General features: G+C 40.4%; 1 protein-coding gene across 1 annotated transcript in view; it reads left to right on the plus strand.

The window, feature by feature from the left end:
* The window catches only part of sos2 (son of sevenless homolog 2 (Drosophila)), a 61,048-nt gene continuing 35,377 nt past the window's right edge, over nt 1-25,671 (plus strand). Inside the window, 5 exon segments of the mRNA XM_034197926.1 lie at nt 1-812; nt 15,929-16,054; nt 16,519-16,650; nt 17,671-17,835; nt 19,666-19,872. Coding sequence (XP_034053817.1) covers nt 729-812; nt 15,929-16,054; nt 16,519-16,650; nt 17,671-17,835; nt 19,666-19,872 — 714 coding nt within the window. The 5' untranslated portion in view covers nt 1-728.

Genomic DNA, 25,671 nt, shown 5'->3' on the forward strand with positions numbered 1-25,671 from the left:
CTCAGTTCCGCAGCCTGTCAGCGGAGTTACGAACATCTCTGACTTCTTCTCAACCAAAAAAACACCTCGACCTCCGCACGAAATGCCTCGGACTCACCGCTGTTTTTGGGGGGATTTACGATGGATTTTTAACGTCTGATCACCGCGGTAAAAGATGCCTGAATGTGAGGTGTCCAGCGCTGGAGAAAGAGTGCCTTTTCTGGAGCTAAACGGGTCCGCAACATAAAACACAAGGCCAGCCTGTAGCATCTAGTTAGCATCTTGTTAGCTGCTAACGCTGCTAACAGGTGTTCAGGCAGAAAATAACCAAACACAACGTGTAGCTGTTAGTTAGCTGGCAAAACAAGCCCATGACTTAACACTGAACTTAATATGCCTATTATTCGCCTTTTTTAAGCAAACGCGAAGTAGCAAGTATAACACTTAGAAACATTGTTGTTAGCCGATAGCTCCTTTTTCAGTTAGCCGCTGTTTACAGTAGCTAGCCTCACTTAGCATCCCAAGCTAACGAGTTAACTTTATAGCTACATGTGCTTGTTTTTATGTTGTAGCTGATTTTTCGCTCTTTAACTGGATTCTACTGCCAATTTTGGTGATTTTCTTCACGTTTGCAAGCGAGGCAGTTGGAGTTTTCCCCACCGTACCTCTGCCCCGGACTGACCCCCCCCCCCCCACAGGACTCTCTATCCGGGGCCGATGCTGACAGTTCAGCCCGGTCGCAAGGAGCCATGCAGCCCCAGCAGATATACGACTTTTCCAGTGACGAGAACAGTCACAAATGGAGAGGCCTCTTCGTGCAAGCTCTGCGGAAGGTAAGACTGTGATTATTACCTCTATTAACCTCCAAAAGTCACACAACCTGTCTTAAATACAGGAGATACACTGGTTCAATGGAGGCACTTACTAACCCAGACGTCAACAGTCAATATAAATAACAACAGCTAAATCATGCAAATGTCACAAGCAGGACATACTAATTGTCTTCTTTTTACATGCAAAGGGCAGCTTTTCTTCTTTAACTTGCATTTGCAAAATCTGCTGTAAATGAATGACATCAAATCAAGACATGACAAAAAAAACAATAGAAGCTTCTGAAGAACACTGATTACTACCTCTTTATTAACCTCACTAAGTCACACAAACTGCCTTAAAAACACACATGCAGTAGATACACTGGTTCAATGGAGGTACTTGTTTCCTTGCTAACCCAGATATCGGCATCAAAAACAATAGCTCATTTTTATATATATATATATTGTTATGTGGAATAGAAGTAAATGCTAATGTCACCAGCAGAAAATAGTTATAGTCTACTTTGTACATGCAAAGGGAAGCTTTTGTTCTTAATTACATCAAATCAAGACATATAACAAAATACCAGAAGAAGTTGACATTATATTGAGCACCATGCACAGAGGCTCTGGTTTCTTAAGTAACCCAAACCTCAACAGTCGACATCAAAAACAACAGCTAAGGTTTACAAAGATATTATTATATGCAGAAGAAAATGCTGATATCACCAGTATGTGTGTACTTTTTACATGCAAAGGAAAGCTTTTGTTATTTGGCTTGCATTTGCCATTATTGACATCATATAAAATCAGGACATGACGTTAAAACACAATAGAAGCTTCATTAAGATGACTACAAGCTGAAGGTATGGAGGCACTTACTAACCCAAGCGTCTGTCTCAAGCTCAAAAGCTATAACATATAAAAACATGTTGTGTGATAGAAGTAAACGCCAATGTCATCAGCAGAAAACACTTTATTATGTGTGTATTTGCACAATCTGCCACTAAAGGGGTACATTTAATTACAGCATGTAACAACCGTATGACACACAACACAAATAAAGCTACATTGAAATGAGCACCAGCTATGGTGAGGATGTCATTGCTAACCCAAACTTCTGTCACAAATGTTAGTGCCCCTGACAGTCAATACTTTATTGACTACTTGGTTTTCTTTGGTTTGTAAACATATGCTCTGAAAAAGGGGAACTTTAAATACACATTTACAGTAAAGCACAAAACAAAACTGAAGTTACAAATGGTTTGGTTTCCTTTCTAACCCAAACTGTCAGTATGGGCAACACAACTATTACATCACATTACATGTCACTTGTTAGACGCTTTTATCCAAAGCGACTTACATACTCAATACTGTGGACAATCCCCACAGGAGCAATTTGGGGTGAAGTGTCTCAGGGACACAAGACATGCTGACTGCAGTGGGGTTTGAACCTGTGCCCCCCTGATCTGAACACCAACGCACTAGCCCACTGCGCCACACGCCTCCTATGTTATGCCAAGCAAATACATAATTCTCTATGTTCGTAATGCAGATTTTATTCTTTGGTATGCACTTGCAAAATCTCCTACTAAAAGGGTGCATTAATAACATCACATGATTTTAAATACATGTAAACCAGCTTCTGGATGGTGCAGGCTGGATCAAGGTTAAATAAATACAAAATCTAAAATGTTGTGTGCTGAGCAAACCGGCTTAAAAAGGCCACGTCCTCACTGATTAAGATATTTTAAAGCAACATGGGCCACATTTCCACTAGTGTGTGTGTGTGTGTGTGTGTGTGTGTGTGTGTGTGTGTGTGTGTGTGTGTGTGTGTGTGTGTGTGTGTGTGTGTGTGTGTGTGTGTGTGTGTGTGTGTGTGTGTGTGTGTGTGTGTGTGTGTGTGTAGTGTGTGTGTGTGTGTGTGTGTGTGTGTGTGTGTGTGTGTGTGTGTGTGTGTGTGTGTGGGTGTGTGTGTGTGTGTGTGTGTGTGTGTGTGTGTGTGTGTGTGTGTGTGTGTGTGTGTGTGTGTGTGTGTGTGTGTGTGTGTGTGTGTGTGTGTGTGTGTGTGTGTGTGTGTGTGTGTGTGTGTGTGTGTGTGTGTGTGTGTGTGATGTGTGTGTGTGTGTGTGTGTGTGTGTGTGTGTGTGTGTGTGTGTGTGTGTGATGTGTGTGTGTGTGTGTGTGTGTGTGTGTGTGTGTGTGTGTGTGTGTGTGTGTGTGTGTGTGTGTGTGTGTGTGTGTGTGTGTGTGTGTGTGTGTGTGTGTGGTGTGTGTGTGTTGTGTGTGTGTGTGTGTGTGTGTGTGTGTGTGTGTGTGTGTGTGTGTGTGTGGCCTCTCCCTTTTTCTTAAGAAACTTAATTCTCAAGCTTTACAGACAGGAAACATTTTAATTGTAATGTCCGTGCTCAGCAGGACTTAAACGAATCGGTTCCTTTTTGACTGTCCCTCTTGTTTCTTGCGTCATCTTGGCTTCTCCCCGTCATCACCAGGTTGATCCCCCCAAGTCTTCACCTTCTGCTCGTTGCTAACTGAAAACACAAAGTATGCATAGCTCTTTTTGTTTCACTGTCAGCTTTTTTTCTTGGCATTATGTTATAGTGTTTTTACGCGAGAAGCTGCACGAGGCTCTGCAAGCTGCTTTCCTTTCGACATGGGTGTTTGTGTAAAACCACAAGGCCCTTTCTTATGTTTCCTGGAAACTCAAAAAGAGTCACTCATGGGTTAAGAGCAGGGCCCATGCAGTTGTGGGAAAGCACGGTTGCTGTTTAAAGTAGAGACGAGACATCTTTTGCAAAGTTTCCATTGTGCTGTGCTTCTGAGAATCAGCTTGGCACATTAAGATGGTGCAGGAAGAAAATGCTGCTTTCCTTTGTGACCTCTTTACAATATATCATCTTTATTTCATTTATCACAATGGAAACTTAGGGATGCACGATATTGGTTTTTTGAAACCGATACCGATAACTTCCTGCTTCTCAAGACCGATACCGATAACTTCCTCCTTCTCAAGACCGATACCGATACCTACCTGCTTCTCAAGACCGATACCCGATAATAATATATATATATATTAAATGTACCTGTAGTTTTTGCACACCTGGTGGTAAGAAAAAGACTAGTAGTGAGCAAATGACATGAGCATTACTACTATGAACAAAACTAGCCCTGGGGTCGTCTCTGGCAAACTTCTTGCCTTTTTCAAAAGCCTCGTCGATCGGTAAAAGCCCCGGTGCCTTTGCAGCTGGCTTTGGATTCGCCGCTAGTTTAGCAGCGCAGGCGTCTTCGTACGCTTTTAACACACCATCGTAGCGATGGCGATGTTTCAGGTGACTAATCAGGTTGGAAGTATTATAGCTCGTTGCCTTTTTCCCTCCTCGTGGAAGTTCTGCATTTGTTAATACAAATAGCAAGCGAACTATCTAACTCTGAAACTTTGAAATAGTCCCATACTACCGGCGACATGTTTGTTTACTGTCCTGGCTTCACGGCCGCACACCATTTACGTCACAGCCAGGCATGAGTTAGGGAGCGCTGGATTTGTGAAGAACTCCCCTCTTCCTAAACCACTAATACCACAGTACTGGCAAAACGGGAGGAGCCGAGTGAAAAACAAGCGCCCCTCATCCCAATCCACCCACACCGCAGTATTTGTTTCTTTTTTTACCCAAAAAATATATTGTATATTATCGGGGCTATTAATACTGTTATCGGGTTTATCGGGACGACATCATAATTCATAATATCGGGCCGATAATTATCGTGCACCACTAGTTTAAACGTCTTAGCATGTCAACATTTTTAAAAAATGCTGATTTTAAAAACAATGGATTTGTTTCTGAAATAGATGTGTGAAGACACAATGCCATAATGCACCGGGGCGTTGTTTTGGTTATTAGGAAGAGGGTATTAGTAAAAATCTGTATATTATTCAGAATTTATAGAGATTAATATCGGTTTAACTTTTTACTATCATTGTTTTTCTTTTGGTGGCTTTTTGTCAGGTTCTCCGCGGGGTCTTAAAAAGTATTACAAGTTGATAAATCAATTTAGCGAAAATGAAGGCTATTAAAAAATATTAAACGGCATTTCCCAAGGTGTTACATTTTGTAGCTTGTTGTCAATAAGTATATAAATGGTCCAAAGAGGTTGTATTCTACAGTCTGCCTGAATGTAATCATGGCGTAGGTGTGTAGTGTGATTCTGTAGTTTATTGATGGCATCCCGTTGGGTTTGACGTCATCTGAACAGGACATCGCACGCTCACTGCTTGATAGCGCGAAGGTCCGTTTACGCCGGTTGTTAAACAACATCGTTATGGGGAAATGCAAGTGTGCGTCCAAATGGTTGGAAGATAAGGAGGAAGGACAATCAATACTGTATATAGTCAATGTGAGGTGAAGTGTGTCGCCAAGGTAACCGGTTCAAACTCCAAGTGGCGATGAGGTCTTAAAATGTATGGAAAGGGGCTTAAAAGGTCTTACATTTGACTTCAGGATTCCTGCATTCCCCGTCTGTGTTCATTTCAGTAATTGGTTGTATTGGAGTGGTTTACTGAAAGCAGCTTCAAGGCAGTACTGAGGAGTACACACTAATATCTGTTTATTTACAAAAGCAATGTATTTTTGCAACAAAAGGGCCTGGACATTGTTGATGTTTCTCCATCTATAAAGCATCTCATCCAACATTAAGCTAACCCCCTGACAACATCAAACAATGTCCCTTTTTCTCTGTTTACTCACAACTTGAGTCAGTCTGAAAACTTAATTTAAGACTGCATGTGTTATTCTTTTATAATACACAAAGCCACCACAGTTTGAACTTCTCAGCATGTGGACAAAAAAGACTCTGATAAAAATAGCGAAGGAGTTCCTGAAATAGATGTAGAAGTACGTGCACATCAAGTGTATTTTCAGAGTATGAAAGATGCACGACTGTTCTCCAAAATACATGACTAACTTTTGAAACTGAGCTCGGTTAACTGCTGCCTTTGTCTTTGAAAGAGCAGCTAATGAAGCGTCTGCTGTTAACTCTTGCTCTGAGGTCAGTTATTGGCACACAATCTGCTCTTCCTTCCCCTTTCTATAGCGTTTTTATAAAATGCAAAGTAACGTACGGCACACAAAGTGAGGCGCGCACTTGTATTAACATCCATTTTATTCCCTTTGTGTTATTGTATTGACGTCAGAATTCTTTTTTTTCTTCTGACGTCATATTTTGCTTTTATCAACGTTTAAGTCTACAAAACAGTGTAAAGCCTTTTTGGGGGGGATTGGGTTTTTCTGACAGTAAGTTAATACAAAAAAAACCCTGAAATTTGTATTAAGAAGTTAAAGTAAAAATATGCAATAGAAAGATAAAATGTAACTTAAAGGTCCCATGTCGTGCTTTTCCGGTTACCACCCGTCCCCTTGTGTTATGAAGGTTGTTCTGCATGTGAACGGTCTGCAGTCACAAACCCTCAAAGTACACCCTGTAGCGAGTACAACTCTAACACAGAGAAGACCTGTCTGTGCTGCCCCAGAACGCCTCGTTGGACATTTATCTTTTTCCATTGTTTGCTTCCTGGGTATAGTGACGTATTTCGGGTATAGTGACGTAACGTCCGCAGAGCCGTTACGTTTGGACCAATCCGCGGTGTAACAACCGGACAGGTAAACACCGGTAGTCACTCACGGTAACGCCCACCCAGCCAGTGATTCACTGTTGGTTGGCGCCTCCATTCAGTTCTCCCTATATAGTTAGACGGAGCAGGAAGGGGAAGCGTGTGTGTGCGGCAAGAGAGATCGTCGGAGCAACACGCTCATCCGTTTAGAAACCAGCAGTTAGGTCGTTTAAAGTCCGTGTTACCGTTTGTCTGATCCGCCGTCCACCGTCATCATACCCTTCTGTCGCTTCACGTTCCCGGATTATTGTTTGCAAAACTGAAAGGAGCCGGTCATCTCCCAACCACCTTGAAAACCAGGACTGGATTTCCAAAACCGAGTGGATTACTAAAAATGACTTTAATTTATTTTGAAGAAAACCCGAAGTGGAACGTTTTGGATTTAAAATTGAACTGTGGGAAGAAGGACTGTTTGTGGGGTATTCAAAATACACTTGCTATTTGTGATTATCATTTTGAGTTGTGTCCTTTCTTATATTTTCTAATGTCATTCAATGTTGGGTGTTTGCAGTGAGATGTATACACAGACAGCACAGACTTACTAACACTGACTGACTATCAAAACCTGAAACGTCAGGAGAGAAACCTGACTGGCACCCCAACAAAGTCAATCAAGAACCTAAATAAGTAAGTCAAACTGTCACAGCGGACTTCCTCACACACACACACACACACACACACACACACACACACACACTCGGCGGGACGTTGCGAGGCTCGCTGCTGCGAGGAGCGGGACACTGTGAGCCGGCTCACTGGTGTGGGGTCGGCGAGACACCGCGGAACTCAGCCTGGGCACACACACAAACTCCCAGCCAGGCTGCGGGTGTGTGTGTGTGTGTGTGTTTCGGGCTGGGTTTCGCTGTCTCGCAGACGGCCACTGGGCTCACAGGGGGGGGGGGGGGCAGGAGCTCCAACAAGGCGTGTAGGACAGAGAGTGAATACACAAACTATACAGAGATGCTGTGGGAAACCAAAGTGAGTTTGGAACATTGAACAATGTACATGTATCTAGTAGAGCTCAACAATGGAGTTCTGATCAGTAGAAATGGCCGTGACATGGGAGCTTTTTAAAATAAGAAGTTATGGTTATACAAACATTAAAGTCAAGTAAAAATGTGCAATAAAAGCTAAAATATAATATGTATTAAAACAGAAGTTAAGCAGATACATTAGAATAAAAAACATGTATGTAAACAAAGGAATTAAAGTAAAAATCTACAAAAAAGGCGCACAGTGTAATGCAATACATAACGACGATACATATTTGAAATTGTGCATATTGCAATAAACAGTATAACTTAAACAAAACGATTTTTGCTCAGAATATAAAGTGTAAACAATAGGTTTATTTATGAAGCAGCATAGTGTTTTTAAATGACACACGTTTTCCTCTTCCTCCTGCTCCTCGTCACTGAGTGGATGGACGAGGTGAAACTGAGAGCAGGTGTTGCTGCTCTGACTGTCTGAACATGTTGCTCAGCGCCGGAGGGCAAACCGGCCTCTCTCTGACGCAGGAGACGTTTGTTTTGGTTTTCACAGACTCTGACTCGCTGTCCCTCACAGCTGTCCACCGAGGGAGGGGGGTTCCCTGTAGCTATGTACGAATGCCAATAAAAGCCTTGAATCTTGAAAGCTACACAGGAATGGCTTTAATCACAGGAGCTGCAAGGAGAAGTTAATCAACAGCGGCAAATATTGTCCTTTTTTTTCTTCTGAAAGCATCAATAGTCAACTCTATAATATCGATATAGTGATAGCTTGTCCAGCCCTTATTTCATTTAAACTATTAATGTCATTATTACCTAAAAACCCTTCTATATTCTGACACATTTTGTTATTCAAATATGACATGATTGAAGATTTTAGCCATGTACTACTCAAGTTTCCCTTAAAAATCGGTAGTTCAGTCATTCTAAAAATGACATATATTTATTTATTTTAGCGATAGATTTGGAATAATAGTAATACATCCAGAGAGTTCAAAAGAGCATGTTTTTATCCAACAAAATATTCTGCAACACTTTAATCTATATATGTGGGTGTTGAGCCTTTTTAAAAAACCACAATGTGTAGAAAAACATTTTACTCGCATCTCCGCGTCAAACTGTGTGTTTCGGACAGGATGTTCCAACAGGTTGCACTTCCTGTGCACCAGCCCCAGGCTCATTAACACACACACACACACACACACACACACACGTACGACTACACACAATATCAAATCAAGTGTGTGACATAAGTGTGTCCTCAGACAGAGGAGGAGGGGGGCAGCGGGGCTGGTCACTGGGTTGGGTCAGACCAGGGTCACGGAGAGAGGCCACACACACACACACACACACACTGCTGACGGGACAACACTCAGGCTGTGTGTTTGTGATGAGAGGAGCTTAATGTTAGTGTGTGTGAACTTGTTGTGTGCATGAAGGTTTGTCTTCTACAGTTTGTGTGTGCGAAGGATTTCAGTCTAGTGTATATATCTGCACCGTGTGTTAATACTGTATGTGTGTGTTTTTACTAGTACTGTGCACTTGTTTTTCACGTGTGTGTGTCCATAGGATTACATGTCTCTTTGTTCTAGTATGTTTGTTGCACCATGTATCTTGTGTGTGTCTCTGTGAGTGTCTGTCATTGTGTTTCTTTCTGTGTGTCTCTTGCTCTCTTACTTTATGTGTGTGTGTGTTCATTTGTATATCCTTGTTGTTGTTGTCTCCAGTATCTCTACGGTTCTGTGTGTCCCAAAGATGACTTCTGCCTCTTTGTCTTAGAGTGTGTGTCGTATGTCTGCACCATGCATCATTTGTGCAGTGTGTGTTGTTTTGTGTTTGTACGTACGTGTGTGTTGTCTCAGCGTTGATCTCTGGCCTGCGGTTCCCCAGACAGTCTGGTTGTAATGGCAGATGATGTCATGGTATGAATCACAAACAGTGACACATGCTCGGGTTTAATAACAAGCCCCACACACAGACCTGCAACCTGAGCCTGATGCAGCTCCATGAACACAGCCAGGAAAATAATCAATTGAATTAGAAATGTTAACCCTGTATTAACACCGCCTGGCCTCTATTGTTACCTCACACTCTCTGTTCCTCTGCCACCAGCACACACCACACCTGATGCCTCACTGTGTGTGTGTGTGTGTGTGGTGTGTGTGTGTGTGTGTGTGTGTGTGTGGGTGTGTGTGTGTGTGTGTGTGTGTGTGTGTGTGTGTGTGTGTGTGTGTGTGTGTGTGTGTGTGTGTGTGTGTGTGTGTGTGTGTGTGTGTGTTGTGTGTGTGTGTGTGTGTGTGTGTGTGTGTGTGTGTGTGTGTGTGTGTGGTGTGTGTGTGTGTGTGTGTGTGTGTGTGTGTGTGTGTGTGTGTGTGTGTGTGTGTGTGTGTGGTGTGTGTGTGTGTGTGTGTGTGTGTGTGTGTGTGTGGTGTGTGTGTGTGTGTGTGTGTGTGTGTGTGTGTGTGTGTGTGTGTGTGTGTGTGTGTGTGTGTGTTGTGTGTGTTGTGTGTGTGTGTGTGTGTGTGTGTGTGTGTGTGTGTGTGTGTGTGTGTGTGTGTGTGTGTGTGTGTGTGTGTGTGTGTGTGTGTGTGTGTGTGTGTGTGTGTGTGTGTGTGTGTGTGTGTGTGTGTGTGTGTGAGCATTACTATACTTGTGGGGACCTAAATCTGTTTACACAGTCACATGTGGGGACCCGCCTCCCTTATGGGGACAAATTGGAGGTCCCCATAAGGGGGATCATTCATTTTGGTAAGGGTTAAGGTTAGGATGAGTCTCCAGGAAATGTGTGTGTGTGTCATCTAATGATAGTTTTCAGTAGCGATGGTCTATAAAATGTCCACCCAGATGGATTGACAACATTTTCTAATGGTAAACTACTATATTTCGGTATGTTATAGTATACGTGTATGTAGGGTTTTGTCTAAGCCAGGTAACAGGAGCGCGCCGCCCTCTTACTTGAGGCGTGCTCCCTCATACCAAAATGCTGATTTCCCCCGTAAAATGTTAAAGTGATCCCAGATAACAATATTTCTGTTCGTCGAAAACTGTGTAATTACTTTAACAAAATGGTGTCAAATGCCAGACGGCATAGACAGCTTTGTTTACGGAGCTCTGGCGTCGCGTTGTAGTTTACGTCTGCGGTGCCATCTTGTATACGGGCGTCATGCTCTCGTCAGAATTGATATATCTTATACACATGATCAGCGCCACAGTATTCCCCTCATACTGTATTTTATTATTACCACTGTTTTAATGTCACACTTAAGAAAGGAATGTAAATATTTTGAAATCCGCACTTCCTGTTTCAGAATAAAAGCATTTCCTGTAGACAGAATCCTTGCACTTATAAACACAATGCTTTTATTCAGAAATAAGTACCTTGTTTTTTTAAATAGCTCCATAAATGAATAAAGGGCATTTTGAAAAACATATTTCTGCAGCTGTAACCTTTCACTTATACTTTGAGTTTCTACAGAATCTGGACTATTTTGTGTGCACATATCCGTTCCTTGCTCCATGCTTTTGGCGTCAAATAATCTGTGTCAGTTTCCAGGATTAATATTAGTGATGAAGTTGCAATTTCGGGGTAATTTAATCTTATTTTTGAGGTGAAATGTCTGTGGGTTTGGAGATGTATACTAATGCTGCGTCTACTTTTTCCACTAAACTTTGAGTTATGTGCTGCTCAGTCTGCCTCACTGTCCTCCGTCAGATGTCATTATTTCAGCGTGTTATGTTTAAGATAAGATGGACTTTTATTAATCCCTCATTTTGAACAGCGCCCGGGGAGCAGTGTGGGGAACGGTGCCTTGCTCAGGGACACCTCGGTAGCACTTGGTCTTGCCGGGACCTGAACTGGTGACCTTCCAGTTGCCAAGCCGCCCCAAGATTTAAGATACTGTATGCTTCTACAGTGTCAAACTAATGCACTTATAAGCATGTAAAATGTGTTTTTAAAAAGTGTCTGCAGGCGCCCTCGTGTGATGGTGCCATATGTTTAAAGAAAGGGTTTATAAACATGTTAAAAATGGCATTATAATATTCACGTTTTTTCTCTCGAAAAATATAGTAAGGTGGCGATACTGTGGCGCTAATCTTGTATATAAGATATAAATTCTCACCAGAACATGACGCCCGTCTGACGGCAAGAAAGCTGTGTGTCTTGTTGTCAGACTCGGGTGTTTCTCAATGTCGAGGACGCTTCCTTGGTAGGACATGTCTTCCGAGTCAGGTCCTTCAGAAGCGAGGCAAGAATCCTTCCTAGCCTCGTAAAACGAAGAATGGTCGGAACAGGCTAACAGGTGTGCGTCATCTGAGAGGCCCCACCTTACATTTTCCGCCAAAGATTTGTGAAATTGGTCTGCGCAAAGCATTGTGGGGATTTTAAGACCGGAGTCTACACATGTGCAGCCTCGACATTTCCCGCAACGAAGGACGCCGGCCTCGGTAGGATTCCAAGGATCCTGGACATTGGAACAGTCCTTCGGCGGGACTCGATGACGTAGCATCCTTGATATAGTGGCTCTGGAGGAGCCTTCCTCGACTTTGAGAAACACCCTCGTTCTACATTTACTATAAACACATAGCAGCTCTACCTGCTGTCAAATTCTCACATTTAAGAAGCTACAACTGAACAAAGCTTCGACTAAGTTACAATATCGACATTATAATTAGCCAATCCATTCATTCGATTATTAAACTTCCTATTTTAGAGGTGAAAACTGCTTTTTCTGGCATTTTTATCGAGTAATTACATAAAATAGAATATTGTTCTCTCTTTGCAGCAGAAGTTTAATAATCCTACAGGAAATCTCCGTGTGTAATTTTAGTCTAGGATTTATTACATTCATGGATCAGTTTTGTGCTCGGTGTGTGGTCTTCTTTCTGCACTTCAGCTAGAATTGGATCTAATGTAAGACGCTGAGGTTAAAACATCCTTTTCCTGCTAGTTTCTGTGTGTGTGTGTGTTTGTGTGTGTGTGTGTGTGTGTGTGTGTGTGTGTGATGGTTTCTCTGCTGGCTCTGCTCCATTCTGTAGTACGAGCTGCTGCTGTTACACAGAGAGAGGTTGGGACTTCCTGTACGCCAGCCTTTCCCTCCTTAATGGAGCTAACCCATGAAACTGAACACCTTTATGGCACAGGAGGATGCACGTATGATGGAAGGAGTATGAATTGAAGCAAATGGAAGACATGATGCTTTACTGTCCTCTGTTAATCACTGCTTTGTAATCGGCTTTCATTTCATTTCAATATATTACCGTTTTATTCGCATTACATTTTTTACGTTTTTATTTATTTTTCTTTCTTGGTTGTGTATATACCTTTTTTATTCTTAACAAAGTTCATCGGGTAACGGACTAAGATAGAATAAGAAATATATATGTGTATTATTCATACCACAAAGTAGACGATAGAAGATAATGATATTGGTTTTAGAAAAAGTCTGAAAAACCAACATAAATGTCTAACAAAAAGACCTGGAAAACGCCGTAAAAATGACAAAGAAAAAGTCCCAAAAATACCATAAAACGGCCCAAAAAAGAGAGAAAAATGCCTTAAAATGTCTTAGAAAAGTATGAAAAATACCATTTAAAAAGGCAAAAAGAAAATCAAAACTAGTATGAAAGCAAATACCTAAAAAAAAGTTTAATATGACAGAAAATTGCGAAAAATGCCTAAAAAGTGGGATAAATACCCCAAAGAGGACGTCTTCTGCAGATATACTATGTTTTAATATTTTGTAATGTTATTATAGTTTTCTTAAAATAGTTCTCATCTGTATTTTTTTGTTTGACTTTTATGTATGCACCATGACATCAAGTCAAATTCCTCGTACGTGTCATCCTACCTGGTGATAAACCTGATTCTGACGTATGAAGTCATCCATGCTCTCAGTGGAGGGACTCCTGACTCCTGTTCAGATGACCTTCGGATTGGTGTATTGGCGTGACGTTGCTGAAGCTAGTTGCCACATTGTGTGTGTGTCGAGGAAACCCCCGTAGTTTCAGCCCGTGACTCACCGCTCCTGCTCTCCTGTGGAATTTGGTCAAGTGCCTATTTGTGTAAGAGAGGATATATCTTATCTACTTCTGCTTTGAAATGTATTTTTTCCAAGTGGCAGATTTTATTCTTGTGGCTTATTTATACCCGCCAGGTCTTGTGAGTGTGCATGGAAATAGAAAATGACGTGCAGAGACGCAATCGCCGGGACTTTTTGTTAATGACTCTTAAACAGATCTAGGAAAACAAGAGGGTCTTTTATTGTCGCCTAAAGTGAGTTTTATATTGAGCAGATGAAGCTGACACACAGAGGGTTACTCCTGTGGAGTCAGAGCAGAGGAATGCATGGCGCTCGCTCGCTGCTGACCTTTTTACTCTCCTCTCACATTCCTCAACACGGGGGCAACGTTTTGTCATCATAAAGCGCCACTTTACTTTATGCCAGGGTAATTCCATCACCACCATGTGAACAGGTCTGAAGAGAGTCCAAAGTATTCCGTTCACTTTTATATTCATAATAAAGCACATTTTTGGATTTCTTTAGAAGCTGGAAAAGGGACATTTTTTCTATTGGTTAGAAGATTTACCAAAAATAATTATTCAACAAATAAAATAATGTGCGATAAACAGATCAAATGTATATATATGATTATCAATATCTTTTTAATACTAACACCAGTGTATATGATGTTATATCCATGTGTATATATTACTGTAAATAATGTTTTTTATGTTAAATATTGCAGTACGAGTCGAAGTTCATTAATTTAACTTCTGATAAATATTTGTGTTTAATTTTCTCTTTGACATTTTATTTTTTATAAATTATATGAACTTTTTTATCTTTTTATTGCATATTTTCACTTTAACTTCTAACATCTGGGTAAATATTGATATTTTTTAAATGTATTTATCTTTATTATTTGCTTCTATAAACAACTGTCATACTTTTCCCCCGGGGTAAATAAAGTATTCTGATTAAGATTACTATCATATGTAAAAATACAATTAAATAAAATAACAATATGTATAAATTGTGGTTTTAAGGTAACTAACCAGTTAACCCCCCTCTCTCCTATTTTGCACAATTAATCGATATTTTGGTGGAGAATTTAAATATTGACTCGTGCACTGTTCAAATAGCAGGAAGCACAATATGTGTTAAAGGCTAAATATGTTATAACATCTAAATGTAAATGTGGCACTGCAGAGATACCCCGGCCTGCAGACGATATTCTACAGACCTACAAATATATGTTTGATACTCTTAAAAAAAAGACCATTTCAATGTGTTTTTTTAATGACAACTGCATTTATAATCAGAATGCCCCTCTTCACTTTCTACCAGAGTAATTCCATCACTCACATGTGAACAGGTTTCTCAGAGGAGACGAGAGTGAATGCTCGTCTCCTCTCGGTTTCTCCCACATAGTATGTTTTCCTCCCCTCTAAGTCTGCTTTGGGTGCTATAATAGTTTCTCAACGGACAACATTCCTGGGAGAGGGCACGGCCCAATGACGACAACTTTTGGGAGGTTTGGGGGGGGTGCGTTTCTCTCTCACTCCTCCTCTGCACCTAAAGCCTCCTCCTGTCAGGCTGGCTCTCTACTGGGAGCCTGGATGACTTCATTCTTCTCCAATAGAAACCTTTTTAAATGCTTGTTTGTTTACCTTTAAATGGAGAATGTATTTGCTGAGAGATACATGGTTTACAGAGTCTTGCTGCTCAATTTGAGGCTGGAGATGCGGATGGTTCTTGTGAACTTTGGACTCAAATGAAAATACGTGTAGTTGGCTTCATGTCCCTGCGTTTTCAGACATGTTTCACATACTTGTGTTGACATCTTGCTGACATTTTTCAGGTGTTTTTGGAGTATTTTTCAGACTTTCTTTCAAAGCGTTTTGGTGGTATCTTTTCCAGTCCTTTTTAAAAACATTTACGGGCATATTTTTTGCACCTATTTTTTTGTACCTTTTTCAGAAGTCCCAGAACAGTGAATTAAGCAGTTGGATGTTTCTAGACATTTAAACCAGAAATGTTAGATATTATAACTTTAGACTGATAATTTAAAAAGTAGTTTGGCATTTGAGTCTTTGACTGTTTTAGTCTTATCAAGCAATATTCAAAGAAAAATAGGAAAAATACTTCCTTTTTTGCCAAATAATGACAACTTTTCATGTGTATATATCGACCTTTTCATAATTTGAAATTCAATAAAAGTACAATAAACTAAATAAATAGTAGCCTAAGCTTATATTTGTCCAAATTGAGAGCTATTTCAACCCAAATAAAGTGACTTATTCTATCTAAATCATACATCAAAACACGTAGTAGTAATACCTTCAAGAACCAGAGTAATAAAATATCTTCCAAGACTCAATCACGCTCCATAAAGCAATAAGTTAACACTTAAGAAAATGTACCTGGTTGAGTTGCACGGCTGTCATCTCATCTTTTGAATCTCTTGTCTCTCACCCTCAGGTGCAGAAGCAGGTGCACCCGAACCTCACGGCGAAGGAGGACGCGCTGCAGCACATCGAGGAGCTGATCCTGCAGCTGCTCAGCATGCTGTGTGTCGCGCAGCCGCGCTCCGTGCAGGACGTGGAGGTGACGCATCGCAAATATACACTTCATGACGTGAATGTTGTAAATTGACAGATTGCAGTTGAGAAACCCATGCAGCATTCCACATGACTAATTTCAGTTTTAGATTAGATTCCTTTATTGTCACTACGCAGAGTACAGCGAAATTCCAATCATTTCCGATGGTGCGATCACACATAACGGACAGTATAGCTAAAACTTTTAATGTACAAAGTGACTCATCTTCAAAGTCAACTTTATTGTCAATCTTTCAGTTTGTGTACAGACAGAGCGATCGAAATATCGTTTCCCACAACCCCGAATACAAATATATGTATATACCTACAGTATATATACACAATCAACAGACACATTTTTACATATGCACACATTTAAGACATAAATAAAATCAATATATACAAAATAACAGTCGCTCCATGCTTCCACATTCATCGAGTGTTAAGAGAGTGATTTCCCCCTTCTTGCAGGAGCGCGTCCAGAAAACGTTCCCCCACCCGATCGATAAGTGGGCCATCGCTGACGCTCAGTCGGCGATTGAGAAACGCAAGAGGAGGAACCCCTTACTGCTCCCCGTGGACAAGATACACCCCCTGCTCAAGGTAAAGACCCCCCAAGAGTCAAATCCTGAATTCACAACCTTAAAGGTGGGGTAGGTAAGAATGGAGACACCAGCTCGAGTGCGCTAGAATTTGAAAGTACACAACCGAAAAAAATCTGCCACTTCCTTCAGACTTCCTCACAAAGCCCCTCCTCCAACACACACGAACGCGCACATGACCAATGAGGGCACGAGATCAGTTTGTGCCCAGATGGAAGGCTGACAGGCAGGTAGGCCATCCAGTTACTTTAGCCGGCTCAGGTGATTGGTCGTGCTTTTTACGGCGCCACGGCTTCCACTGATGACATTTGTATTTAATGTATTTATTGCTATCGGGATGTTAAGAGCATTCCATGGAATATAACAAGTGTTTCTGAAGTGAATTACCTACCCCACCTTTAAGTCAAAGTATAGATCAGCGAAAAGTACATTTGTCCTGGTCTTATATTGCATTAATGTATAAATTGCATTTTACTGCTGTGAATGTTTTTGACTTATTTTACAAATTGATGTTTCATTTCATACTTTTTTATATTTTTGGGATTGTTTTCAAATGTGTTGCTCTGTAGATGTTTTGAACTCCTTTACATACGGTTGGCTCGTTTAATCTGGAGCTATGCATCATATTCTATCACATCGTTTGTTTTTTCGTATTTCTTTGAGAGAAAAAAAAATCGTTGGCGTGTTCTTTTGAAAAAACGTACCTAAATGTGGACATTTTTAACCTAATTATCCGAACTTTTGTCTTATTTTCAGTCCATTTTTCATACATTTGACATTATTTTTGAAGTTTTCCGACATCACTCTCAGACCTATTTACCTGCACAAACATTTAAGTTATTTTCAGAAATGTTCACATAATTTGAGTCTTTTTTCTGACTTTTTTAGGGTTCTTTTCTTTACTTTATTCACATATTTTTCTAAATAAATAATTTTGATCTGCGCTTTAACCTTTATATATACAGTCTATGGCTTTAACCCATCATTTAATATACTGCTTTTTTCTCTCGTGTCTCAACAGGAGGTGTTGGGCTACAAAGTGGACTACCATGTGTCGCTGTACATCGTGGCTGTGCTTGAATACATATCAGCAGATATCCTGAAACTGGCGGGAAACTACGTGGGAAACATCCGGCACTATGAGATCAGCCAGCAGGACATCAAGGTGTCCATGTGTGCAGACAAGGTGAGGGTAACGCCCCCAATCAGCTGCTTAAACCATCCTTAACTGCAAAACGTATAATACTAGGGATTACGTGGGGGGAAACGTGTGGTGCAGTGGGTTGTGCCTTGGTGTTCGGATCAGGGGGTCACAGGTTCAAACCCCACTGCAGTCAGCATGTCGTTGTGTCCCTGGGGATTGCCCACAGCATTGAGTATGTATGTCGCTTTGGATAAAAGTGTCTAACAAGTGACATGTAATGAATGATTATTACCCTTATTGATACTTAAACACCCTGTATTTATTGTAATATAATTTTTTTTACATATAGGTTTTAGTACAATGTGCATATCTTCACTTATGTTTATTTACATACATGTCTCCTTTACTCTGGATCACATTACAGCACAAATCCAAATAGGCATCTTTAGGACGATACTTTTACAGTATCATTGATCTGTTTTTAGATGTTGAATACATGTTTACTTTTACAAAATGTCCATTACATTTGTATTCCTGGGACATAGTTAGGAGGTGTTTTAACAAAAGCTTAATATTTTCTTTTGAAATTCACATATTTCTTTCCAGATGTATGTTTTCTGGCAAACGAGCGATACTTTCCCTTTCCATATACTCCCTATTTTTGTTTTATGAAGGTAGTAATTGCTCTTAATTTACCCCTGGTATCTACGCTATATACACTTGAATCTAATTTGAACAAGTAACTATTATTTAAGCCATTTATTTTAATGTCTGGACACTTCTTTACTCTCCCCTGTTTTAAAAATAGGTAAAAGATCTCTCATAGCTTTCATCCAATTTTGCAGTTTGATGCTTGCAGGTTGTGGTCATTTCTGAAACATCATAAACGATATGTAAGGGATAATGTGCATAATGTGCATAATGTGATCTAGATCCTGACGCGAAGCGGAGGGATCTAGATCTGCATGAAGGTGTTCTTTTCCCCATAATGACCGCGTCGCTGCACATGATCCCGCTTATTGCACGGCCACATTCTCAACAAAGTAACGACATGACTCTCAATATTAATTGAAATGCTTTTGTGGATTTAGAAAATGATTTTATTGATTTAAAAAATAGTTGTATGTATTGATTTAAATTGACATGCATCCGCTAAGAAAAATAGTCCGTTGTTACTGCTTGAACTAACGTAGCAACGGCAGGAAGGAACTGCTTCGATAGCGTTTTTGAGGAGCTTTTTGATTACAGATTTGAAAACATCGTTGCTTGCTTTAAAAGTAGCACAATTCATGATGTCAAAGCTTGGGAAGTATCTAGATATCCCTGCCCTAATGCCAAAGGAACTGGAAACTGAAGATGTGTCGCCGTTTGATGTCTATGTCTGGACCGCTGCGTAAAAAGGAGGGTTTCTGCCCCGTTACTTCTCCGCTATTTTCTTGTCGCTCTTGTCTGGTCAGTTTGAAAAGCATTTGCTTTTCAGCCAAACGGTATACAGTTAAATCGAACGGACTTCTTTGTGCAGATGTGAGCGTCCTTAACAACGGTCAATAAGTCCTTGACAGCGGTCTGTCTGTTCTGGATTAACAACGTGTCACGTGTTCTGAATTGACCAATCAGAATCGAGTATTCAACTAAACCATGTAATACGATACGATAATACTTTAATGGTCCGATCAAGTCTGAAATGTGACTTGCATTACAGCAGCTACATGTGTAACATCAACATAGACAAATATCAACACACAATACATGAACAACAAACATTTAACATAACGGCACAATCGCTGAGAGAACAGTTTCAAAGACCCTTTAGCGTGCATTTGATCTGATAAAGAATTAGCTTTGACTCTGATCGCTTACTCGTTTCTGCAGGTGTTGATGGACATGTTCGACCAAGAGGAGGACATCGGTCTCATGTCTCAGTGCACGGAGGAGCCCTCGTCCTCGGGCGAACTCACGTACGACGACCTGGTGCGTCTGGAGATCGCCGAGGAGCGTCAGTACCTGCGAGAGCTCGACCTCATCATCAAGGTTTTCCGCCAGCACTTCCTGTCCAACCCAAAGATCTTCACGCCGCAGGTGAGGAACGCCCGCTTAATTAAAAGAGCTGTCAAACGTTTTGTCTTTATTTGGAGTTTGATCAAAGGAAGGGTTGTTCATATCACAGTTAACATGCTGGTGCAGAATCGAAAACAATTGGAATATAAATGAAACTCTAATTTACGGTCCTGTTTTCACACCTTCTGTTCCCTTGGCCTGGAAGGTGGTTCCACCGGATGTATTAGTTGGATCACCAGTTGTTGTTTTTTAATGCTACTGTTGATTTTGAGTCCTCGGAAATAAACTTTTTCTCTGATATGACCGGGCGAAGTGTTGCAAAAAAACGACTTTTGCATGTGTAGCACCTCTTGTCCTATCTCACACCAAGAACAGATGCACCAACATCTACCTTGGTTTGAATAGTGGTGCCGTGAATAACTCTGGGAAGAGTTCGATTTTAGTTGAAGATTTTACAATTGTATTGCCAGCAATGTTCAACAACAGTGCGTGCGGAAAAAAAACACAGTTTCCACACTTAGAAGACGACACTGGCTGCCGTCTTCTAGTTCGGATTCACACAGGGGTTCTTGCAGGTTAGAGTTTGTTAACTAATATAGTTAAGAGTACAAATACACACTTTTTCAAATGCTATTATACACACTATACTAGGAGCTGCTTGACTTATGTCTCTGCGTCTTCAGGGTGTTCACAGGGGAAGAGAGAGGCGGAGTGATTCGCGCCACTCATTACCATGGGTTACACATGCTTAAAATGCAACTTAAGTTGAATTATTTATCCTATTTTGGCCTGTGAATGTGTAGAATTAGAAAAAGCATTGTGTGTGTGTGTGTGTCTGCCATTGGGATATCACAGTAATTAATTAATTTCAGGAAACACTTGATGCTATCTGCAATAAGGGGGGACCAATATGTGTGTTTATCGGCATCAGCAGATAAACAATATTGCCACAAAGCCAATATTATGCATCCCTATTTTATTTTGAAACAGGAAATGGTGACGATGGGTTAGCTAACAAAAACTTGACTTGTGTCACTCTGTATATTTTATCTTAAAAATTGTGCACCTTTTTAAGATAAATGAACCTTGATGTGCAAGAAATAGGAAAGGTACAAAAATAATTCAGTAGCTGCCTGCTTACTCTAAAGCCAGCTTAAAAACAAGTCAAGTTTCCAACTAACTGGAACCCTAATTATAAAGCAATTTTCAGCCAAATCCTCCATAAGAACATTTACAGATTAACCCTGTAATCGGCTAACCTGGTAATCAGCACCAGGAAGCACTTGGAAGTATGTAAACAGATTTAAAAGTGATTATTTAGGTATTAAACCTGAAGAAAAGATGCCCTTAAAGTAGAATTTTCCTATTTTTCTTTAATTTCTTTGAATATTGCTAGATAGGACCAAAACAAAACTACTTTTTAAATTATCAGTCTAAAGTTATAATATCTAACATTTCTGGTTTCAATTTCTAAAAACATCCAACTGCTTAATTCACTGTTCTGGGACTTCTGAAAAATGTACAAAAAAATAGGTGAAATATTTCTGAAAACTTTTACAAAAAAGGATCAGAAAGATATCCTCAAACAAATAAAGAAAAAATGTCTGAAAGCTTTTTAAAAAAAAATATAATAATCTGATAATTATGGGACACATTTCAACGTTTGAGAACAAATTAAATGTCTGAAAAGTGGAACTCAAATGTATTGTAAAAAAATGTAAAAGTCCCAAAATCATGTGGAAAGAAAATATCCTTTTTTCTTGGGAAAAGGTGTAAAAAATAATTCCAGAAAATAAGTAAAATATTTCTCATGTCTGAAAGCCTTCCAAAAAATATGTGAAAAATATGTAAAGTGTTTAAAGAATGGACAAAAAAAAAAACTCCCGACCCCTTCAGTAAATAGATGTTCAAAAAATAGTTTTACATACAAATTGTTTATTGAGGCTAAAGTGTCTTAAAGGGGACCTATCATGCAAAATGCACTTTGTGATGTCTTTTATACATAAACATGTGTCCCCGGTGTGTCAGGGAACTCACGCAGCGTCAGAAAATAAAACCCCCTCTTTTCCTCCGTACCCAAATCTCTAAAAACAGGGCTACAACGGAGCTGATCCAGATTTGCGTCCGATATGACGTAATATCGGAAATGTAGGCAGGCTTTACACCCACTGGCCTATCAGAAAGTTGCTATCAGAAACAATGCCTGACGTGTTTTGGACGTAATCTCGTCTTTGTTTACATTAGCAAGCCTCGCTAACACTCAGAGCTAACCTGTACTGGAGAGCACATGTTTTAAAAAGCAGGAAATAAAAAAAGGAACTCACCTTGTGATAAACCCGCAAGAGAAAAAGCCTTTGAGCTCCATGCTGTTTCATAAATAATCCTTGCTGTGGTTTAGAACAGGATGGTGTTTTGTCACAGCAGAATTTAACTTTATCTCCGGTAGAATTCAGATCAGGCATTAGCTCCGCCTCCTCTTTTTTTCAAGCTAAGGACCCAAAATCCGCGTTTCTCTAACAGGGCTGGAATAGAGGGGAATGAGCAGTATGAGGCATGGCTACAATGGGTGAACTGTTTGGTATTTTAAGCAAAACACTTCATAGGTATGTTTTGTATAGGTATGGCCCTACAATATATGTTTCCAATATAGCATGATAGGTCCACTTTAATATTCAATTGTGAATTAGGTGCTCTGAATTCCCCTAAATAGAAAGCAAAAAGCAAAAGCAGTGGATCTACGGGCTGAGAATGGAAAGTGGAGTTGAATGGGTCGCTGTGGTTTTGCATATTTTAGGCTGGGTGATTTGTGGTATGATTTGGGTGAGGAGGATAAACCTTAGCGAGGCCCAGAGGAATGCAGAGCGTGTAATTATGTTGACACGGGAACAACCTATGCAGCCCTTTGCCAAAATAACCTCAATTATGTCTGTTGTAACAGCGCAGCGTAATCTGAAATCACTCCAGAAAAGTGTTTTACGGTGAAATAATGACGGAGTGAACTTCTATTCTATTCGTCTCTCGCTGCTGTTTTAGGATCCTCGTCCGCTTGACTAATGATTTCCTCGGGCTGTTTCTGATTTTGTTTAGAGTCGTCCTCACCACTGTGTTTTAGCTTTTGTTTATCTGAGGGAGGAAGGCCAAGAATGGGAGCACTTTTTTAAAGCATTCAGTGTTTAAAAATGCCCTTCAATGATCTGGGTATTGTGGTTTTCCTGTGGTACGAGGAATTCAAGAAAGAAATGTGAAGTATACAGTAGGGATGGGAATTTGAAGGCAAATGTATATTCGAATATTCGACCCCCCAAAAAACGGTTAACCGATTAACCGAAATGTACATATCCTATAAAAAAATATGGGGGAAACATTTTTACAAGAAAATTAAACCAAGTCGAATTTGTCAAATGTATTGAACTGGTGATCACAGTTTGAACAGTTGACAGCTATAGGCCTACAGCTTTCATGCTTAAAACATAACTTGGTTTTCTGATGGATTTGGACATAAACGCGAGTGAAGTATAACCGGACGCGAGAGAGAGAGATCAGCACCTGCAGCTCTGCCCGCTGTGAGGGACCGGTGAGCGGAGCAAAACACACCTTTAGACCTAACACACTTGGCTATGGCACTGTCGTATACATTGAATTATTCCATTTGATAATATGTAATCAACTTAGGCATTCCTCCCAAATAAAAAAAAATATTCATAACTCATATCCTCATATTCGAATACCTGAATAATTTCAAATATTCGATTAATCGTTCCCATCCCTAGTATACAGTGTATACGTGACCTGCTCTATCGAAATCAGTCGGAAGTCGCAACGGCTTATTTCAAAATAAACGTGGATTTGCGTAAAAAAATAGTTTTTCGGGGTTTTGTTTGATTTCAAATAAACAAAATCTTGGCTTTCAGAATATGAAACTTTTATTTCCAAAATCACGCGATAAATACATGTTTGAAGCTTGTAAAGGGAAGACGACAGCTCTCACTCGCAATCTGCTCTTCCGCAGCGCCGCCCCCCCTCCCTCCGCTGACATTATGAATGTAAGGCGTAGAGTAATCATAGATAACACGGCAGGGTTACAGTTGGTTTTCATCTGATTTCAAATAAACAAAGTCTTGGCTTTCAGAATATTAAACTTGTTTCGGCAAATTCAGATGATAAATACAGCTTTGAAGCTTCGGCATAATTACAAGCGGAGAATGGAGTAACTTGACGTCACAGCAGGCATAACAACAGCCGGTGTTTCTCCTGAGAGTTTTCCCCGGGAAAAAAACACAATACACACAAATGCAAAAATACACAAACACACACACACACACACACACACACACACACACACACACACACACACACACACACACACACACACACACGTATACACACACACTCGCGAGCTTCCCCCAGACCAGTAATCCAAACCAAAATATCTTCCCTCCGTACTACTTTGATCAGATCGATGGATTCCAGAGAAGAGGAAACTTTGAAGCCCTTTTTCTCAAAACGATGACTCGGTGACAGTCATTATATAATGTGACATATTTTGCTTAATATTTGGAGAACAAAAACATTCCTGATATCATTAGAAAGCTAGGAATCTCCTCTTTCCAACAGTGTATATAACTCAAAATGTGTCTTCGGGTCAATGCATCTGATTTCATGGAGCAGGTCACATATATGCAAAAATGATACGAATAAAGTCTGGAAAAATCCTTGTAATAGCTCTGGAAAAATTCCCTAAAATACCAGAGCATGTCGTAAAAATGATTGAAAATGTTTTGAAACTTTTCTGAGAAAATGGCCTCAAAACATGTGAATAAAGTCTTGGAAAAAGTCCTTGGAAAAATGTCCCAACAGAAAGTATGCGAGCAGTTCACCCTCTCCTCTACGTCATATCCCCAAAACCGGCATCCAACATGTGAGCTAAATACCAATTATTACATGGCTTAGTTGAATACTCGATTCTGATTGGACAATTCAGAACATGTGACACGTTGTTAATCCAGTAGTACAGACCGATGTCAAGGACTTATTGACCGTTGTTAAGGACGCTCACATCTGCACAAAGAAGTCCGTTCGATTTAACTGTATACAGTTAGGCCGAAAAGCAAACTGCATGCAGTTTGCTTTTCTAACTGGGACAAGAGAAGTAACGGGGCAGAAACCCTCCTTTTTACGCAACGGTCCAGCCATAGACATCAAACTGGCAAAACATATTCAGTTGCCAGTTACTTTGTCATTAGGGCAGGGATATCTAGATACTTCCCAAGGTTTGACATAATGAATTGTGCTACTTTTAAAGCCACGATGTTTTCAAATCTGTAATCAAAAAGCTCCTCAAAAACGCTATCGAAGCAGTTCCTGCCGTTGCTAAGGAGGATCAAGAAAGAGAAAGTAAAAGACGGAGCGCTGGACGTCAGATAAATCACCAGAAGAAGGCAGAGAGGAAGTAAACACTAACAGGAACACGGTATGGGCTCTGCAGTGTTTAAGGACTTGTTAGTGGATCAGAAACTGAACAGAGTTGGACAGTGCTGCCATAAAGTTGTTGTTGTCGCAGTTCCAGCCGTTGGTGCGCCGTGGAACAGAGTTTCTGAGCGGAAGAAATACGATCATTTTTAAGTCAATAAAATCATTTCAATTAATATTGTGAGTCGAGTCGTTAGTTTAGTATATGGCCGGGTAATAAGCGGGATAATGTGCAGCGACTTGGTCATCATGGGGAAAAGAACACCCTGATGAGCCTGTCGGGTGTTCTTTTCCCCATAATCACCGCCTCGCTGCACATTAACCCTACATAAACCATACCCACGTGACAAT

Source organism: Gymnodraco acuticeps, unplaced genomic scaffold, assembly GCF_902827175.1.
Source record: "Gymnodraco acuticeps unplaced genomic scaffold, fGymAcu1.1, whole genome shotgun sequence".
Lineage (NCBI taxonomy): Eukaryota > Metazoa > Chordata > Actinopteri > Perciformes > Bathydraconidae > Gymnodraco > Gymnodraco acuticeps.